The sequence below is a fragment of the Meriones unguiculatus genome, chromosome 2, assembly GCF_030254825.1.
Source record: "Meriones unguiculatus strain TT.TT164.6M chromosome 2, Bangor_MerUng_6.1, whole genome shotgun sequence".
NCBI lineage: Eukaryota > Metazoa > Chordata > Mammalia > Rodentia > Muridae > Meriones > Meriones unguiculatus.
The window spans coordinates 17,849,083-17,868,554 of NC_083350.1; the positions used below are offsets into that span (position 1 = coordinate 17,849,083).

Below are 19,472 nucleotides of genomic sequence, written 5' to 3' on the forward strand. Positions count from 1 at the left end.
AATCTGTATTGCTTTGTAACCTTACTTTCCATACATGGGAAACAGAAGAGACTATGAACCGTAGTGCCTACAGCCCCCATAAACTCTAGTTCATGTTCAGTATCTTTCAGGCATAGGAATATATAAGAACTATAAAAACCACCTTTCAACTATAAATAGAACCGTGTGACTGAAAAAGACATCCTAAGGAGCTTTTGTGTTTGAGACACATATCACCCTGTCAGAGAAAAGCCAGCACAAAGTCATGCCTCCCAGGCAGATGGAACCAGAGTGTGGTCATCCAGTGAGGCCACCACAATGGTGTCACCCTGTGGCATCGCGTGTTCTTGTCGGTACATGCCTCTTCCGCAGTCAGACAACTTTCTGTAACTTCCACTAATCTCTTAGCTGTGTACATTTCTGTCACACTGTATTTCTAAGGAATACATTTGTAAACCATACCTTTATTACTTTTGTCACCGTTTTCCATTTTTCACTTTTATTTTCATTTGTTTAATTGGCTGAGTAAGAGTAAGAAAGGGCACCACCTAACTTTTGAATGCCACACCAATCCATTATTTTAAATGCGATGCTTTCCCCACCACCACTGAATTAAAAATGGCCTGCCATTGGGCAGCTTGAAAAGTGATGCATGCACCTAAAATATATGCTACTTTCCTGAAAAGTAAATTGTTGAGTGCCCTTAAGGACACATGATAAAATGCAACATTTATTTTTTTCTACACTTTGAATAATCTTTCTCACAGCATGACTCATTACAGCCAAGCTATTTAAATGCTTCTTTTCTTTAGGTGGAAGAAAATGTATGGTATATGCCCTATTCACTTCAAAATGTGCTTAAAAATATTTCCCGAATAGATGCAGAAATCTGAGAGCCATTGTGTGTTGCACGTGTTAATGCTGAGCTCAGATAGTAACTTAGAAGAAAATTGTTAATTAGAAGTTAGCCAGCTTTATCTAAGAATTTTACATCAGTTGAAAATTGACTACAAGACACTAAAAACAATTAAGAATTCCCTGCGAGGTAATATTTATCTCTTAATGACTTTAGGGGAAGTGATTTAACATGTCTCACTAACTGAACTAATTCTTGCACTAATATTGAAGATAAACTGAGTTCATATAATTAAATACTATCTCTAGATCATTTTATCATGCATCTTTGAATAAGATTTTGGTTCAATTTATACACAAAAGGAGTTAACTTTACTGGTTTCCATAATGAGTTGCTGAAGGTGAAAAGTTTCGACTATGAATAAAGACAATATTGCTATAAAAATCTAGCATAGGCTTGGTTTCTAGAGCTCCAAAGATTATGCCAAAGAAATTGTTATTTTTTTTTTTTTTTTTTTAGAAATTGTTATTTTAAATGACCTTCAGACATTTCTTTGGACAAACACTTCCAGAAATGATTTAACCTGGGTAGCTTGCTCTTTAGTATTTGCATGGAGGAGTAATTGGTCTTCATTCACATTTGTCTTTCTATAGTCCCAAAATCTAGCTTCCTTCAAAAGATTTTTAGATACCGATCTTGATTTCTTGTATTCCTGATGAACACTTTTGTAAATTTAATATTTAAATATCCAGGAAGACTTCCAATTCTGTGAGCATACCTCCCTTTCAGAAATAGGCAGAATTATACCCAATAATTCAGAAACAGTGTGAAGAATGTGAAGTATTTCCCAGATAGCACAGGTCATATTGGCTAGATATCTTTTGTGATTTTTCTTAAATTTTCTGTGTTCTGTGTCTATTTTGTTTATTTGAGGTTCCCCCCCCCCCCTCTTACAAAACATCTCACCTACTTTTTCTTTCCTTTCCTCCCACTAGGCTGGAAGCAACTTACGGATCCTTGGGGTAGTGAAATCAGATGAAGGCTTTTATCAATGTGTGGCTGAAAACGAGGCTGGCAATGCCCAAAGCAGTGCCCAACTGATTGTCCCCAAGCCTGGTAAGACGAGGGAATGATGGGACTTAGAGTCGCAATTGGCTTGCTTACAATATCCACACAGTTTCCCTGTGGCTCAAAGTGAGGATGAAACAATTGTTTTTACAATCAAGGTATACATCTGTATGTTTGTGATATATTGCAGCTAGAGAAATTTTCTATTAGATCTGCCTATCTTATTCCTCTACCTGTCATCTACATCAAACGAAATCAAAACCTTATGAACATGATGGCCTGTGGGTTCGGGATAGCCACCACCAAATTATTATTGTCTATTTTGTGGCCAACTCTACTTTTGTTCTAATACCCAATATAAATATAAAAATAAAAGACATTTGGTGGATGTGGCTTATATGTGTTATGTGTAAATTTAGTTTTGTGTACATGTATGCACATGCATACGAAAGGCTCGTATGCACACATGTAATACGGCGAATGTGTTGAACACTTATTGAATACTTACATAGTTGATATAATAAGATTGAATAATGTGACGAATATTTACAAAATTCTTGTGTCTATTTAAGTTGGCAGGTTAACAGCGGGTAGATCCTCCTAGTGCCTGTTAGAACTGAGCACAGGGGCTGAGGGGCATGTCTGGAAGCTTCCCATGGGGCTGGAGGATTGTTGGACGTTCGGAAATATGTCGATTTTTGTGTTTGCATGGAATTTTTCTCTTCAGATGATTCTGTAATATAGATACCAAGAAATACCTTTGAAGAAGGAGACTCTCTCTCTCTTTCTCTTTTTCTCTTTCTCTCGTGTGTGTGTTTTGTGTGTGTGTGTATGTGTGCTGATGCGGAATGATGGTAAACATGGGAAATGGGATAAATGTTCTGGATGGAAACTCTGATGCTGTTCACAATTCAGGGATGAAAACGACAAGTCAACAGTGGGAAGGTACTTGGCCCTTCATTAAAGTCAGCTTAAAACGATCTTTATGATCCAGGTGTAGAGTTTGTCAATGACACTTTGGGACAGTGTCTTTTACATTTGTCATTGAATTAGAAAGAAATGGCATGAAATGAAGAGAGAAATCCCCAAACATAAAAGGATATTACTATAAATCTCTTACATTCCCCACACAAACGATAGATTGCTTTTTCCTGGCTGCTTCATCTAGTCTTCAAATAATGTCACTCTAATTCCTCAGAGATGCACTTTGGGTTGTGGGCACAGATGGTGGAGAGGCCATCTGTAAATACAAATTAAGTGGTGTGGTTGAGTATGGTGGGAAGAACATAGCCCTCTCTAGTTAAAGTGAAACAATAAATGGTCAACATACATTTTGAGGCACATTGTGGCCCTCCACAGCACAGCTGTTCAGCTTTCGAGCAGCCTTAGACTTTTGGCTTAGAGTTACTCTTGACAACCATAACAATCTGCTTCTTCATGAAATGAAGATAGTAACCAGGTCAGCCCAGTTTCCATTTGCATGAACCTTGGAAAGTTTCCCCAGTTTCTTTTATATAGTTATCTGGTGATTTTTCCTCTTGAGTAGTGACTTGGGGATATAGTAGCATAAGTGTCTTAAATTAAATTGAATTAACGATAGGTTGTTCTTTACAGAAAACAGATTTGAGGGAAAATATTTAAAAGGTGTTTATTATAAAAGATGAACACTATGCATGCTTTTGTCTAGAACGATATCCAGTCGGTAGCATTTGAAAAACATGGTATAGGATGTTCCATCAATAAAGGTGCTTGGGTAACACTGTCACAACATGTGCACAGAACAGACTGCAAGATTTATACCTATATCAGAAATAGTTCCTGTTCCCCTTACTAGGGAAACCCACTTGGATACTGAGCTACCATGGGCTACATCCGAGTAGGGGTTCTAGGTTATATCCATACATAGTCCTTGGTTGAAGAAACAGTCTCATAGAGAACCCCCGTGCCCTGATATATTTTGTACTTGTGGAGCTCCTGTCCTCTCCCATTCATACGAACTCCCCCTTTTATCATATGACTGCCTACTTTACCTCTCCCCGCCCCCCACCTGGGGGAGGAACAGCCTTGCTAGGCCACAGGGGAGGACATTGCAGCCAGTCCTGAAGATACCTGATAAGCTAGGGTCAGATGGAATGGGAGGAGGACCTCTCCTAGCAGTGAACTTGGAAAGGGACAGGGAGGAGATGAGGGAGGGAGGGTAGGATTGAGAGGGAATGAGGGAGGGGCTACAGTTGGGATACAAAGTAAATAACCTGTGATTAATATTAAAAAAAAATAAAATTTTTAAAAAAAGTGTGGGCTACCATAAAAAATAAATGGATATTAGACACGTAATATAGGATAATCATACTAAAATCTGTACACCTAAATAAGCTAAGCAAGAAGGAGGACCCTGGGTAAGATGCTCAATCCTCATTCAGAAAAGCAAACAGAATATGCATTAGAAGAGGGTGAAAACATGTAACAAGACAGGAGCATACCATAGAGGGCCTCTGAAAGACTCTACCCAGCAGGGTATTAAAGCAGATGCTGAGACTCATAGCCAAACTTTGGGCAGAGTGCAGGGAATCTTATGAAAGAAGGGGGAGATAGAAAGACCTGGAAGAGATTGGAGCTCCATAAGGAGACCAACAGAAACAAAAAATCTGGGACCAGGGGTCTTTTCTGAGACTGATATTCCAACCAAGGACCATGCATGGAGTTAACCTAGAACCCTGTACCTATGTAGCCAATGGCAGCTCAGTCTCCAAGCTGGCTCCCTAGTAAGAGGAAAAGGAGCTGTTTCTAACATGAACTCAATGGCTGGCTTTTTGATCACCTCCCCCTGAGGGGTGTAGGTAGCTTACCAGGCTACAGAGGAAGACAATGCAGACAGTTCTGATGAGTACTGGTAGGCTAGGGTCAGATGGAAAGGGGAGGAGGACCTCCCCTATCACTGGGGAAGGGGCATGGGAGGAGAAGAGGGAGAGAGAACAGGATTGGGAGGGAATGAGGGAAGAGGCTACAGCTGGGATACAAAGTGAATAAATTATAATAAATAATATATCTATATACAAAACAAAATTAAATTAAAAAGAGATTTATACCTATTAACCCATATCCATGGAGAGAGGGTGGCCCCTGTACATTTATGAGTTTAATGAATACCAAGAACTCATCACTACATCATGTAAGCAGCGGAATATACAAATTCAAGCACTTTAGCTGATTTAGGACACTTTAAGTGCTGAATGCTCTCTTCTCATAACTGATGACAGAGTTGTATTTCTGTTGTCACTGTTTCAATCAGTTTATTTTGGGGGGTGGGGAAGGCGTTTTCAGGGGTATTGATGAGAAGTCTTTTTTCCAAGTTCAAGTGAATATAGATCTAATTCCACTGTTTAGCAAATAACCCTGCTCCCCCTCCACACACCAAATGTGTTAAATGTCATAAAAATAAAGCATTTAACTTTTTTAAAACTTCAACAACCAGTGGTGCACACAAGTAAACATGAGCTAGGAGCTTCTTTGTGGTACTGATCATCGTGAATTAATCACTCAGCTGACCATTGAGTCAACATTCACTAAACTGAACTGGGATAACTATTAAATTAACAATTCCACATCTATATCTATATATCTATCCAGATTTAGATAGATATTATGTGGTGCTCTTAACATTTATTTTTGAGTTGAACAGACTGGAAACCTGGAAGAGAGAGGGAAAAACAAGAAATGCATTTGTTACCTCTAGTTATTTATTATGTCTCTAGCTTCTGGAATACATTTAGTTTCTTCACAGCATCCTCAATAGATCACTGGAAGTAACTTTCTAGTTATAGCATGAGGGTTGTGGGACAGATAAGATACATATTACAGTTAATTATATCATCTAAGATATATTTGATAAAGATAGATAATAATAGAATAAAATCATCATGAGAAGAAATGGTGCACTCCTCATATTCTACCACATACAGAAATGCTTTGGGAAGAATCCGTACAATAACAAACAGAACACATTTTTAAATATTTGAGTGTGTTGAGCAAACTATTCAAATCAAACAATCGGAAAGAAATATGGTGTGGGAGTCTCATGCTAATAGTGCACATTTTCTAATGCATGATTTTTTTTCTCTCTCTCTTTAATGTAAGTAACACGATAGAGTTTCACTGTAGTCGAGGAAATAAATTGGTTAGGCATTAAGAAAAATGAGAGCTGTTAACAATTCCGTATCTCTCCTGGAAAAGGTTACCCATTACAAATGATATTGTATTTTAAACATTTTATTAAGGCAGTTTATCAGATAGCCTGGTGTTAGCAAAAAATATTTTGCTGGTCATGAATGAACACAAACACATAAAATCCTAAACCTGGGGTATTTTCTTTTATAAATGGTTATGAATCAAGATGAAAAACAATTTATGAATCCAAACAGACAGGAGCTATACCTACTTGAAAATTAGAATAGCTACATATCTACTGCAAGCCACTATGGTGTATAATTCTAAAGGTTGGTTTTACCTAATAAAGTCACAGGTATTTTATAAAACTCCAAAAAAGTTTAGAATTAGTTGCAATGCTTTGAGATCTGTCTGAATGTATTTTTTTTTTCAGTTTAATAACACCCACACAGCTATATTGAAGAGCCTGTAAATAAAGCTAAAACATGCATTCTTAATCATAGTAGCCACTGGTGGCCGATTAAGTAGAATCTCTGTCTCTTATCATGAAAGAGACTTTGCAGTGTAAATGCTTAGTTGTAGTTAGTAGATAAAAGTGCTCCTGGAAGTCGGCAACATGACTTAGAAGAGGATTCCCATGCACAGACTAGTGTGGTAGAGCACCAGCTCATATGCATGTCACCAACAGTTTCCTTATGCAAAACAAACTGCTCATGGAAATGACAATATTCCCTTTTCCAAGTTTCTTCACAGAGTTCAAATGAGTAAAAAGTGCATCTTGGCATTATAAAATAGTTTCCTATTGTGGTAATACCACAGAGCTCAGCGTTCTAGGGCTTTGTATTTTGTAAATTGTTAAAATAAATTCTAGCTAAGAAGACATACAGGACCAATTTTTCAAAAGAGCTACTAACTGAAATTATTAGCATCATCATACACGGCCGTAAATTCAAATAATTAAAATGCTGTGTTTGGCTTGCCCTGGTGAAAATGAAAATAAGAGAAAATCTGTGTTCACCTTTTATCCCTCCCAGGTCTCCTGTTCATGTTAGAAATGTGGACACTCAAATTAATGCAAAAGGATGCATTGATTTGCCACAATTTTGTCATTGATCCTGTACAAGCAATTGAAAATGGGAGATTAGTGTATAGTCTTCTCTACATTCTTGCTTGGCTTAATGAGATGTCCTATACTCCTATGAGAAGATGGCCAAAGCTTTCCAAACCTCCATTTCTCCAGTTACAAACTGAAGTAGGGAATTTACCCAAAGAGTTCATGTAGGGCTGAGGATTGGCTCAGGTGGGAAAGCACTCGCCTGAGAAGCAAGAAAACGAAAGTTTTGGTGCCCAGAAACTACACAAAAACAAACTAACAAAAACAAATAGAGTAATGGACATTTGGCATCCCAGTGATGGTGGCAGAAATAAGCTGAACTCTGAAGTTCCCTGCTATTCTGGCATATAAAATGAAATGCCAGGACAGTCATAAATCCAGTCCCAAACAAAAGGGGGAGGTACCTACTTGGTAATAACACCGAGATTGTCCTCTGCTGTGCCCTTAATCAAATATATGCTGATAAATGTACCCCAGAGAGCATTCTCTCATAGACCCAAACACTCACAAAAGGATTTAGTCAATAAATGTATTTTAATGGAATTTATAGGCTGAAAATTGCTACACAAATGGTGACTACTATGGAACTCATCTTTGTTTAGTGCCAAGAAAAATAGGTACTGAGATATAAAAATGAAAATCTTTTTTCCACTATCTACCTTTTGAAGACATAATTAATGAACAAATATGCTAACGATAATACCTAATTAAAGTTTAGATTTTTAGCTCAGTTAGCAAAGTTATTACAAAGAATAATAAAATGACTACTGACTTCTAATGGAAAGATTTTCAAGGTAGTTTGCCATGTCATTTTAATAACTTGCTGATCCAAATCTATACAGGCAAAGACTTCTCAACAAATAAAGGCTTGTCATTCACCTGGTCTTTCATTCTGCATGTGGTTCTAACACAGAGCCAATCCCATGCTAATCAAGAGGATATGGCTGTATGGCAGACTTTGACATTAGAAATGAATTCTGAAATGATGGCTGTGCATTGAGATCAGCAATAACTGTAAACCACACAACATGGGAAATGTGATAGACTCATAAATATTGATCACATTATATTCTGGTGGTAAACATAAGAAAGAATGCTAAAATTTGTGAGGTTCTTAAAACTTTAAATATTGGGAAAGTGAGACAAAATATTGATTTTTCCATTAAATCCAAATGTTTTGTATTTATTACATTTTTTACCTTTTACTTAGAAAACAATCACTCAGTTTAGAGAGCTACATCCACATAAACACACACCTCAAAATGTGCTAAATAATACATAAAATGTGGATTTACACATTTAACTTGATAGCTACATTTTCCAGGTATATTTTTTATTTAATTTATTTCTTTTATTTTTAAGACTATGATAAAATTACATCATTTCTCCCTCAAAGACTCTCATATGACTCTCCTCATTCCTTTCCAAAGTTCTGTCCTCTTTTTCATGTGCTTAATTGTTGGTGCATACATGTATGCACATGGACCTAATTAAGTAAGAGCAGTTTGCTCATATATGTTACTTGCATATATGTTTCCAGGGCTGGCCATTGGGTACTAGATAACCAGTTGATGTACTCTTCCCTGTGGAGGACTGTTTCTCCTGCTTTCAGCATTCCTAAATTACTTGTAGTTCTTTGTCTACATTAACGTGTCTATTGTGTGTAAAAGTAACTTTTATTTGTCTGATGTATTCTTATCTCAGAGGCTTACTGATGAATAAGCTCACTGTTTCAAGTTTGTTTGTTTGTTTGTTGTTTTTGTTTTTGTTTTCTGAATTTGGATGGCTGACTCAACTCTGCTGCTCTGGCTCAAATTCCTCTCCAAGATGGCTGATTCAAACTGGCTTCTCTCAGCTTCTGACTGGTTGGCCTCAAACTCTAATCTTGCTCCTTCTTATTCTCTGCTTCATTCTCTCTGCAACCTGTGTCTATAAAACTGTCTTGCTAAAATTGCCACATACAGTACTCATACTGCAGTACTCTACCACCATCCTTTTCTCTCCTTGCCCTAATTGTAAGTAGCCTTTCTTCCCCACCCCCACCGCCCCGTTCCTGTGAGACTTGGTTATATCCTATCTCTGATTCATTCTATCAAATCTGTCACTTTCTTCGTCCCTCAGTTAGATGTCATTATTAAATATGGCTGCTTCCTTCCACAAGCTAATTTTACCTTCAATGTTTGCGATTAAAGGTGTGTACTAAGGATGTGTCTGTAGTCCAGCCAAATCATAGTGTAATCCAGGGTGTGTCTACATTCCAGCTGGATTACATAGACCTAGAATCCCATGCCAGAGCAGCCATGTTGCTGGACTAAAATTCCTCTAGAAACACTGAACTGGACCACTCAATGATCAAAAAAGAAAGGCTTATTGACCATCAAAATGCAAGGCTATCTCTCATTGAAGTTGAAGGAGCAGAAAGGAACAAAATGTTGGGAGATGAAGTAAATTTTATGACAGTCAGAAGGATGGGACGTTTGAGCTGATGCAGTCTAGATTGAGGGGGAATTAGATAGTTGACCTTTTGGGGTAAAGGAATTAAATAAAACCTATTTTAGGAGTTAGCCTTTTATTTACCTAGTAATAACCCTTCTGTTTGCTGGATAAGTGTCCTTTTGTTTAGGATATTGTCACCAGCACTGCCATTTGGGGGGGGGGGAGGGCTGCTTTTGACTTAACAGTGATTTCTGTATATTGTCTGGTTGAGCCATTTGGTCTTTCTCATCACCATTCATAGATATTCAGAACTTTAAAATTGATGATGAGATCATTAAAAGATCTCTGCACTTGGTTTCCAGAATGTCCTTTATGCTTATCCCCATTTCCTCACCCACGTGGCTTAAGTAATTATTTTTTGTACAGTGTTATTTTGGTTTGCCTGAAGTGACAAGGCACCAGTAAGAGCTCAAAGTGGCGCAGAAATAGACTCCTTATGTGGGTCAAAAGGAGTGATGGTGACTATCTATAACCCTTTCAGCCTCTTGTGTCTCTTTATTTTAACTGCTGAGCACATGGCACCACATACTGGTCCTTGATTTAGAGAATTTACTACGCTGCAGTGGAAGCCACTGCATCTATGGAGGATATTATCCATGGTTTGCTTTCAACTATTCCAAGTGTTCTACTCTTCTGTATTGAGTGAGCCGAATCCCCATGGTAGAACAGAATCTCCAGAATTGTCACGTCTTCACACCAACACTATATTCTTTACAAAGTGAATTACTTGGGTTTTTATGAATCTGAAGTATGAACCCTCAGCCAGCTATGCAAACTGTAGCCTTAAGCAAAAGTCAGTGTCTACCCTAGTGGATGAATTTCTAGTACTTCCAGAGTAGATGGAATTTAAACAACATGGCACCAAAGGCTAGCTGGTGCCTACATGTTTAATTAGGAGCTCAACTTTTGCTTTGTTGCTACTCAGTCATGCATTTGTCAATGACAAGAGTTTGACAGAGCTGTAGCTTATGCTTATGGGTCAAGGAAAGTGTCCATGCTAACTGCCTTGAGCTCTTTATTTGGGCCACTGTCATGATACCATTGTAGGTGGAGATTATGAGTGCTCAACCTGCTGGATATTTTTCAGTTCACAATCCCTTACTTGGCATTATTTCTGTGAAGGTTGCAATCTACCTGGACTGAGCTTCAAAAGTCTTTCCACTAGGTGTTGAATTTCCTAAGCCCATCCAAAAGACCTCTTCCCACAAGTATTTGTGTTTCTCACTCATCTAGTTCCCAACAAGTCAGCTAAAGCACAGCATTTTGGTGTGTGTGTGTGTGTGTGTGTGTGTGTGTGTGTGTGTATGTGTGTGCATTTGCCTGCTGTCTTCTTTGTGTGTGTATGTGTGTGTGTATATGTGCCTCTCCCTCTCTGTGTATGTATGTGTGTGTTTGTCCCCCCCAGGGTGTATGTGTGTGCATCCGAGAGAGAGAGAGAGACGGAGAGAGAGAGAGAGAGAGAGAGAGAGAGAGAGAGAGAGAGAGAGGCAGAGACAGCGACACAGAAACAGACAAATTGACAGAGAGACAGAGAAAGAAAGAAACAGAGACAGAGAATATGTGTACTTGTGTATGTGCTTAGCTTGAGTCATTTCTATCTTAATATATGTTAAGACATTCTTCTCTAAGTAAGGATTTAGCATAGGAATTATATACTGTTATACTAAGATCTCTAAATTTGATCTTTCCCTCTGAGTCACCTTGCCATAAATGAGAATTCAGAGGAAAAAGTCCTCTTGCAAAATAGTGTTTAAAAATCAGTGTGACTGGAAGTATATGTTCTTGTCTGACATTTTCCTGGTATAGTATCATGATATTATCACAATGATGATGGTCCCTTGACCTTGTAATGTATTTGCACATACCTAGTGACACTTATGTTGGGAAATTCTGGCCACATAGTGTGGATGTGTTTATACATGTGTGTGTGTGTGTGTGTGTGTGTGTGTGTGTATACCTCTGATAGACATGATCTGATTTTGTTATTGTATGCTGTGAAGTCTTGCTTGTTATTTGTTTATTGGGGCTTGCCATAATCCCTACACAATATTTTTTCTCTACATCATAAATACTATAGAATCCACAATGTGATATGACCCTATTGTCAGGAATGTTAATAACATAGCCCCAGACTGTCCTAAACACCTATTCCTATTCAAGAATGACAACATTTTAAATTACTTGGTAAATCATTGCAAAAGGCATGTGTTGATTGAAAACCCCAAATGCCTAATGCGTACAGAATTCTGCTAGTGTATATGGAAGAGTGATATGCAAAATATCTTCTTACTTGAAGGATATACATGATGATGTTTCTCAAAACATATTACCACTAAAATTTTTACTGGTATAATAGACCATACGATCTTCACTGATTTTATCTCCTACTTTCTAGGCATGTGCATTTCACCAGTTGTCATTTCTTGCTCAGTTGATCGGACTAAAACGATGTTATCAGTATAATGGTCGAGTAAAGTAGATTGCATAATAAGTGGGTTGACCAGGTTTCTTTGGACTCTGTCAAGACAGAACATAGAAGAGTTAGCAGAGCCCTGGGGCATGGCTGTAATGAATGGTGCTTTTCCATCCTAGCAAATGAGAACATTTGATTATCTTTTCTTGTAAGGCTGAAAAAGCACATCACTTTGGTCAAAAATGTTTCACTGGAGGTTATGTTAATCTGCTATAGATGAAGATATGGCTTCTGGCACAGCAAATATAATTTGAACCACATTTAACTAAGTTTGTGGTTATTCACTGCTCTAGGCTTTTATTAGCTCTTCATGACAGGATTGTTGAATTTCATTAGAATATGATAGAAAATACCATTATTTTAGAATGTTCTGAAATATGCTATTCTTTGTGATTTTCCCAATACATGATATGATAGGGTAATAAGTGCAATGAAAGTTGTAATATTAAGATGTAAATAGATAACAGAATAGATGAGTAATATGTAAATTTTCAGATACAATTTTTAGTAGAATATACCTTTCACTAAATAGATCTTTACTTACAAGCCAAACAGAAATGGAAATTCACAGTGATGTTTTAACAAAAAAAATCTGTTACTTTTTTATTTTGAAATTAAAGTATAAAACTGGAAATAACATTAGTCAAGGGGGACATAAAACTAAGGCATGCTAGGGTTTTTGATATACAGCCTTTGACATTGGCTCCCAAACTACTCAGAAAATTGTCTGCTCCTTCAATCATTTAAAATGCCTCATGAGACAAGCTTCTTGATTTCAGTATTTTAATCTGAAGAGCAAGTTGAAAACATGTATTATTTCAGTTTGTGGAAAAACATGTCAACAGTTACAATCTGTTGTACTGGGTAAGAGATCAGCGCAGAGGAAACAGAAAACACAAAGAGAGGTAACATTTTGAAGAATCAGCTTATGTCAGAGACTTGCTACTACAACTTCCAAAACATCTTTCTGCTCATCATTAGTATAATACAGCTTAGAATATATACGTGTTTTCATTTCATAGACTGAAAGAATCCAGATTCCATCCCTGTTACCAAATAACTGTAACAGTAGTGTAACCAGGCCTGACAAACAATGATTGAAATGCAGGTACTGTGTTATATCCCAGACTTCTTGTAACATAGTAACTGATTCACCGCTATAAAAAAAAAATGGAGGAAATAAAGCCAAGCTTTGTGGATGAGGAAAGTCTTTGGCTGAGAAGTGAAATGAGCGCTCAAGGCCATATAACTTTGAAAGAGTCTGAGTTAGCAACCAGTACTCCCAGCGACTCTGTTAGGACTGATATCCGACAATCTGCCCACTTACGAGTCTGATCAGGTCAGATCAATAGGTAAAGCTGAAGAGTTATCAAGGTTTGGAATGTGTACTAAAAGGGTCTCAGCATTAGGAAGATTGAGAACCACTGTGCTAGAGTATGCAGATGATGGAAAATTAACCTAAAGGTCAACTCCATTTGTGCAGCTATGGGAAAATCACCATCCTTGCTGGTATGAAAATATTCTGAAATACAACTACATAGACACACTGTGCTCTGCAAGAAATTCAATAGACTATAGTTCCTAATACTGGACCTCGGATGAGTCACACTTGGTTTATCATTATTTTCTCACATGGAGAGATTTGGTTTTGTTTTCATGTCTCTAGTGAAAGAGTTCCTGAACCACCTTGCCATTCATGAATGGGTGGTTTGACACCTAATGAATTTGATGCAAGAAACATTAATTATCAATTTTTTAATGAAAAGGGAATTTCTAATGTTCATTAATTACTCAATAGTTTTTAAATACTTAGGAAAGGTCTATGCAATGAAACTGGAAGGCCGATTAGAGATGGGAGATTCTTTTTAAGGAAATTTTAATTATTTCAGCTAATTATCCTAAAAGTCTAGAAGAGCTCATGTTGATTGTGCTATTTTTTTTTGTTCTAACCCTATCTTAGAAGGATAGTAATACCATTTGTCACAGAGAATGAAATGTTCCTATTGTACTAAAAAACTCTTTTACTTACTTTTTTATTTTGTTCTCAGTTTTAAGTGAATTGCTGGTAGAAACAAAACGAGCTTTTTAAAATCAAAATAGACAGTTGCTTTTCTTCTAAGTATCTTACATTACCACCTTTAATCTTTCTTGCAGTCTCATAAAGATAATCAGAATAATTAGGTAATAATTATATAGTAGCTTGTGTATTATTTACATAGCTGTCTTTGCTACATCTTATTAATCAATATTTATCATGAGTTTGTGGATTTCCATACCTTTCACTGATAATATTACCAAAATATGTTTTTCTATTTATAGGATTGTCAAAGTTCCATGTGTTGAACAACAAACATTAGAAGGTTCAACTTGAAATTTTCAATGACCCAGTTCAAACAAAACACAATTTAAATGAATTCATATAGAAATTTTGTTCTCTGTGATTGATATTTTTTCAAGACCAGTTCCCAGTTAAATAATGATATGGGATATTCTTTTTATTTCAAAAATAAAAACTGTCACCAGGGTGTTGCACATAAAAACAAAACAAAACAAAAAGAAACAGAAAAGCAGGACAAACAGTTTGGAACAGGGACTAATGATTCTTTGTGTGATTTTCTCCTAACACAATGACACTTATTTGCAGGAACAAAGAAATACATACTGTGTATTTATTTTGTATCCCTCTCTGTCTTCTTTATTTCATAAATGGAAAAAGTCATCGATAACAGTCGTTTGACCAGATAAAAGCTCTGGCTCCCATGGACTCTATGACCAGTTTCTGACACAGGCTGCTTGCTTTCCTACACCACTTGAGACTTTTCACTATTTGCTGTGAGACTTTGAACCCAATTCTGATCGGATAGTGTAGTTTTTAACATGTTTGTCTAGGTAGGAACAGATGTCTCTTTGGGAAATCCAACTGAGAGAATGGTAAATACATTTTTGCTGTTCTCTATTAGAGGAAAGACCAACAATACAACTGCAAACCAAGTGACCATATTCTCTGCATGTGAAACATTATTCGGGAAGAAAATATTTTCAGATTTCTCTAGTGCGATAAGTATTTTTGTTTTAGTATAAACCATTATGATTCCCAGGGATATTTCAATACTACACAGAGTTAGCTCATAAGAGGACACAGCAGCTTTTCCTATGAGAATTAGGGATATAAATAAGGAATGTGATTTCCAGGCTGTCAAGCTGACATGGAATGGTGGCTAGAAGGAACACTATATAGGCATTATAGAAACACTGGTATATACTCACTTATAAGTGGATACTAGACCTATAAGAAAGGATAAACATACTGAAATCTGTACACCTAAAGAAGATACACAAGAAAGAAATTATGAGGTAAGATGATCAATCCTCACTTAGAAAGACAAAGGGGATGGACAATGGATGTAGGAGAAAACAAGTAACAGGACAGGAGCCTACCACAGAGGGCCTCTGAAAGTCTGTACCTTAGCAGTGTATCAAAACAGATGCTGAGACTCATAACCAAACCTTGGGCAGAGTTCAGGGAATCATATGAAAGAAGGGAAAGTTAGTATGACCTGGAGAGGACAGGAGCTCCACAAGGACGTAATATATCTGGGCACAGGGGTCTTTTATGAGACTGTTTCTCCAACCAAGGACCATGCATGGATATAACCTAGAACCCTTGCTTGTATGTAACCCATGGTAGCTCAATATCCAAGTGGGTACCCTAGTAAGGAGAACAGGGACTATTTCTGACATGAACTCAATGGCTGGCTTTTTGACCTCCCCCTACCCCTGAGAGAGGAGCATCCTTGCTAGGCCACAGAGGTGGACATTGCAGCCAGTCCTGAAGAGACCTGATAAGCTAGGGTCAGATGGAAGGGGAGGAGGACCTCCCCTATCAATGGATTTGGGAAGGAGCAGGGAGGAGATGAGAGAGGGAGGGTAGGATTGGGAGGGAATGAGGGAGCAGGCTACAGCTGGGATACAAAATTAATATACTGTAACTAATACTAAAAAAATAAAAGTTTAATAAAAAAAGAATTGTAGGTATATGTTCAGTGAATGGTGTTCTGAAAGTCTGGGGAGATAGTAGGAACTAGACCATAAGTGGATTTTGAAAGATGGATAAAAAATTAGAGTTTGGTCTATGCTACGTAAGATACTGATGGGTTATTTGTGAATGACAGTTGTGTTTCTAGGTGTATTTTTTTAAAGCTCACTTTATTTTTACATTTAAAATTATTTCTTTTATTTTTTCACATAGTAATAAATTCACATTCTTCCACCATTCTCTTTCTTCCATTCAAACCCTCCCATATACTCTCTTACTCTTTCTTCTTTTATAATTAATTTTTATTTTTTATATTAATTAGAGTTTATTCACTTTGTATCCCAGCCGTAGCCCCTTCCCTCCTTTCCCTCCCAATTCTACCCTCCCTCTGTCATCTCCTCATATGCCCCTCTCTTTCTAATCCATAATCTCTTATTTTTATGAATCATTGTTACATATATATATGTATATAAACACAATGTATTTTTACATATATATTACATATGCAAAATATAATATGCAAAAATGTATTATGTATATTTTAACACACATATACATATAGATATATATTCCCAAATACATAAATATGGCCTGCTCAAAATTTTGAGAAGTTAGATGGTGTTGAAGACACTAGAAAAAAAGTAAGGAACACCAAGTATATCTTCAGTCCGTCTTGATGGAAGAGCAAGGTTGGGAGCTCTTTGTAGGCTAGCTGTTAATCACATCAGCATTTAGAGCACCTTCAGAAAGTCTGGCAATGGCAAACATTCAGTGATTCATGAGTAGCCTAGAAACATTATTTCCTAGGTAACTGATGAACCCAAGTGTGAATGTTATAGTAAGAGATTACTCAATAGAGAAAAACATTTAAAGGAGTGAAAAACCTATGATTGGCTGTTGGTAGGAGAGAAGGGCTCCCCCTTTCGAGGACTAGGGGAAGGGGATGGGTGGAAATAGAGGGAGGTTTGGACAGGGTAGGGGAGTTGAGGTAGATGAGGTAGATGAGTCTTTATGGCTAAAACTGGGATGTAAAGTTAAATTATTTAATGCAAAAAAAATGTTGGCAATAAAAATAAGCAAAATTAAAAGGCATGTTTTTCTGTGTAAATTTGATAGACTGCAAAGGAAAATATGAATATTTTGCAATATTCACTGAGGGAACAGGTATCTTCTGGACTGAGTGACAACTGTGCTTCTGTAGAGAAAGAAATATTCAGAAAATAGCATGAAGGAAAAAAATGGTTAGAAGTTAGCATTTGAATTGAAAAGAAGCTTTAATGCTGACTGAGAATGCTGTATGTTATTGGCTTTGCTGATGGTAATGAAAAGCTTAAGAAGACTGTGACAGGGCGGTATTATGCATCTCTTGTTCCTTGATAGTCTATAAGTGGGTCATTCTCCCACTGATGAAATGATTTCTTCTTGCTGGACACATTTTCCTTCACTTTGAGGAATGGCCTCATTGTTACTGCCATCGTGGAATAGTGAGTTAAAGGATTACACATTAACATAAAATAGCTGTGAGTGCTATCAGTGGTGGGCTTGCACATATGGATTTGATTAGCTTTAAACACCCGAAAGGTAAGAACGGTCACATCTCTTTCTTCATTCTCTGTCTCTCTTCCTGGTCCGTAGCAGGCACTGAGGCATAAACCCAAAGTGGTTTAGCAACCTAGAAATAAAATCCATTTAACTTACCCTGACTATCCTTGTTCAGTGTTAAATATAGACTAACTGGTTTAGTATGGATTTATGCAATGAGTTCACAAATTGATTTTACAGTATATTTGCTTCAGGAAATAAACATACGATTACTATAGCTTGAATGACATCTCTCTCTCTCTCTCTCTCTCTCTCTCTCTCTCTCTCTCTCTCTGTGTATGCATTTTTATATGATGAATGGGGTTTCTTTAAAATGTTAAGGGCTAAAGAGAGGGCTCAGTGAGTAAAATGCCTGCTGTGCAAACATGAGGAACACATTGATTCCCTTGTAGCAAAGATGCAAATTTTATTTCAGTCAGAATTTCAATAGGGCTTTGAATTGTATTCTATAAATTATCCCATCTTTATCAATATGTGCAATGTGTAGCTTTTATGGGTCTTTAGTATCATTTGAATTTTAATATAAAATCTGCAAATGTAATTAGTAGTGTAATCCACGTTGAAAATAAATTAACTCAGACATTACTACAATAACAAAAATATTATAAAGTTATGACTGAACTAGATTTATTATTAATAATTTATCAAAGATGTTACTGAACTTTTCAAAGTTATATTTAATCTGAACTGACTTGTACCTCATTAACTGTCACATTGTTATACACTAAAATTATGCTTTTAGCTTCTACGATCATAGAAAAGTTTGCTTTCCCTGCTATAGAATAACTCATCGTTGAGGATTATCAATCAAACATCAGGACAATGGCTGAATCAGAAAGCTCAGAATGAAGATAAATATGTGAAGTGTATAGAACAGATTCTATTTCCGTGATGTCATTAAACAGCGTGTTGGATAAATGTAACACAAAACTTCACATAATAAAATAGTTATAGCAAACATCCTGCTTAAAGTCATCTGCCAGATCTCTCAAATACCCCTGCCTCAGTTTCCTTGTCATTTGCACGCATTCAGCTTCTGGTGCTTCAGAAAGAACTTATCCTGCCTTTGTCGCTGGGTCTCTAGTGCAAAATTAGTTAACTGTTATTATCTGTCTTTGTCTTTATTACATTTCCATCTCCTTCTGTTTGTTTTATTTGAAAGTTTTTTTTTTTCCCCATCCTTAAATTTTAACTGACTCTGGATTTGACAGGCAGACATACGCTTGTATACCTGGTGAATTCTTTCCTTCATACTATAGTAATTCCATGGAACCTTTTCTTTTGTACTGTTTCTTCTAAGTTTTCCCTCCAAACTATGGACCAAGATAAACTAGAAAATAATAACTAACAGAACAACTTGTTTTCTGTATGTTTCCATCCAACTTTCTGTTGACAAACCTTGGCATTGTTTGTTTGTCTGTCTGTTTGTTTGTTCTACAGTGTGCCAAAGAGGAGCGATACTTGATGTTGTAGGAATTACATACTGATAATTATGAGTGAAATATAAATGTAGAAATCCATTTGTTACTACTGCAAAAAGTGTCAGGGATCCAGGTACCCTTGGAAAACACCCAGCTCCAGAAAACGGAAGATCTTGCTATATAACATATGTCTAAGGTCGGCTTGGATTTTTTTTTCCTATAAATAAAAAGATTAAAGAGATGCTATATCTCCAGTCAATTTC

General features: G+C 36.8%; 1 protein-coding gene across 2 annotated transcripts in view; it reads left to right on the forward strand.

The window, feature by feature from the left end:
* Dcc (DCC netrin 1 receptor) overlaps positions 1 to 19,472 on the forward strand; it is a 1,165,274-nt gene that overhangs the window by 720,334 nt on the left and 425,468 nt on the right. For both annotated transcript variants that reach the window (XM_060377064.1, XM_060377065.1), the window contains exon 7: positions 1,831 to 1,951. In XM_060377064.1, the coding sequence (XP_060233047.1) occupies positions 1,831 to 1,951 (121 nt within the window). The remainder of the gene's footprint in view (positions 1 to 1,830; positions 1,952 to 19,472) is intronic.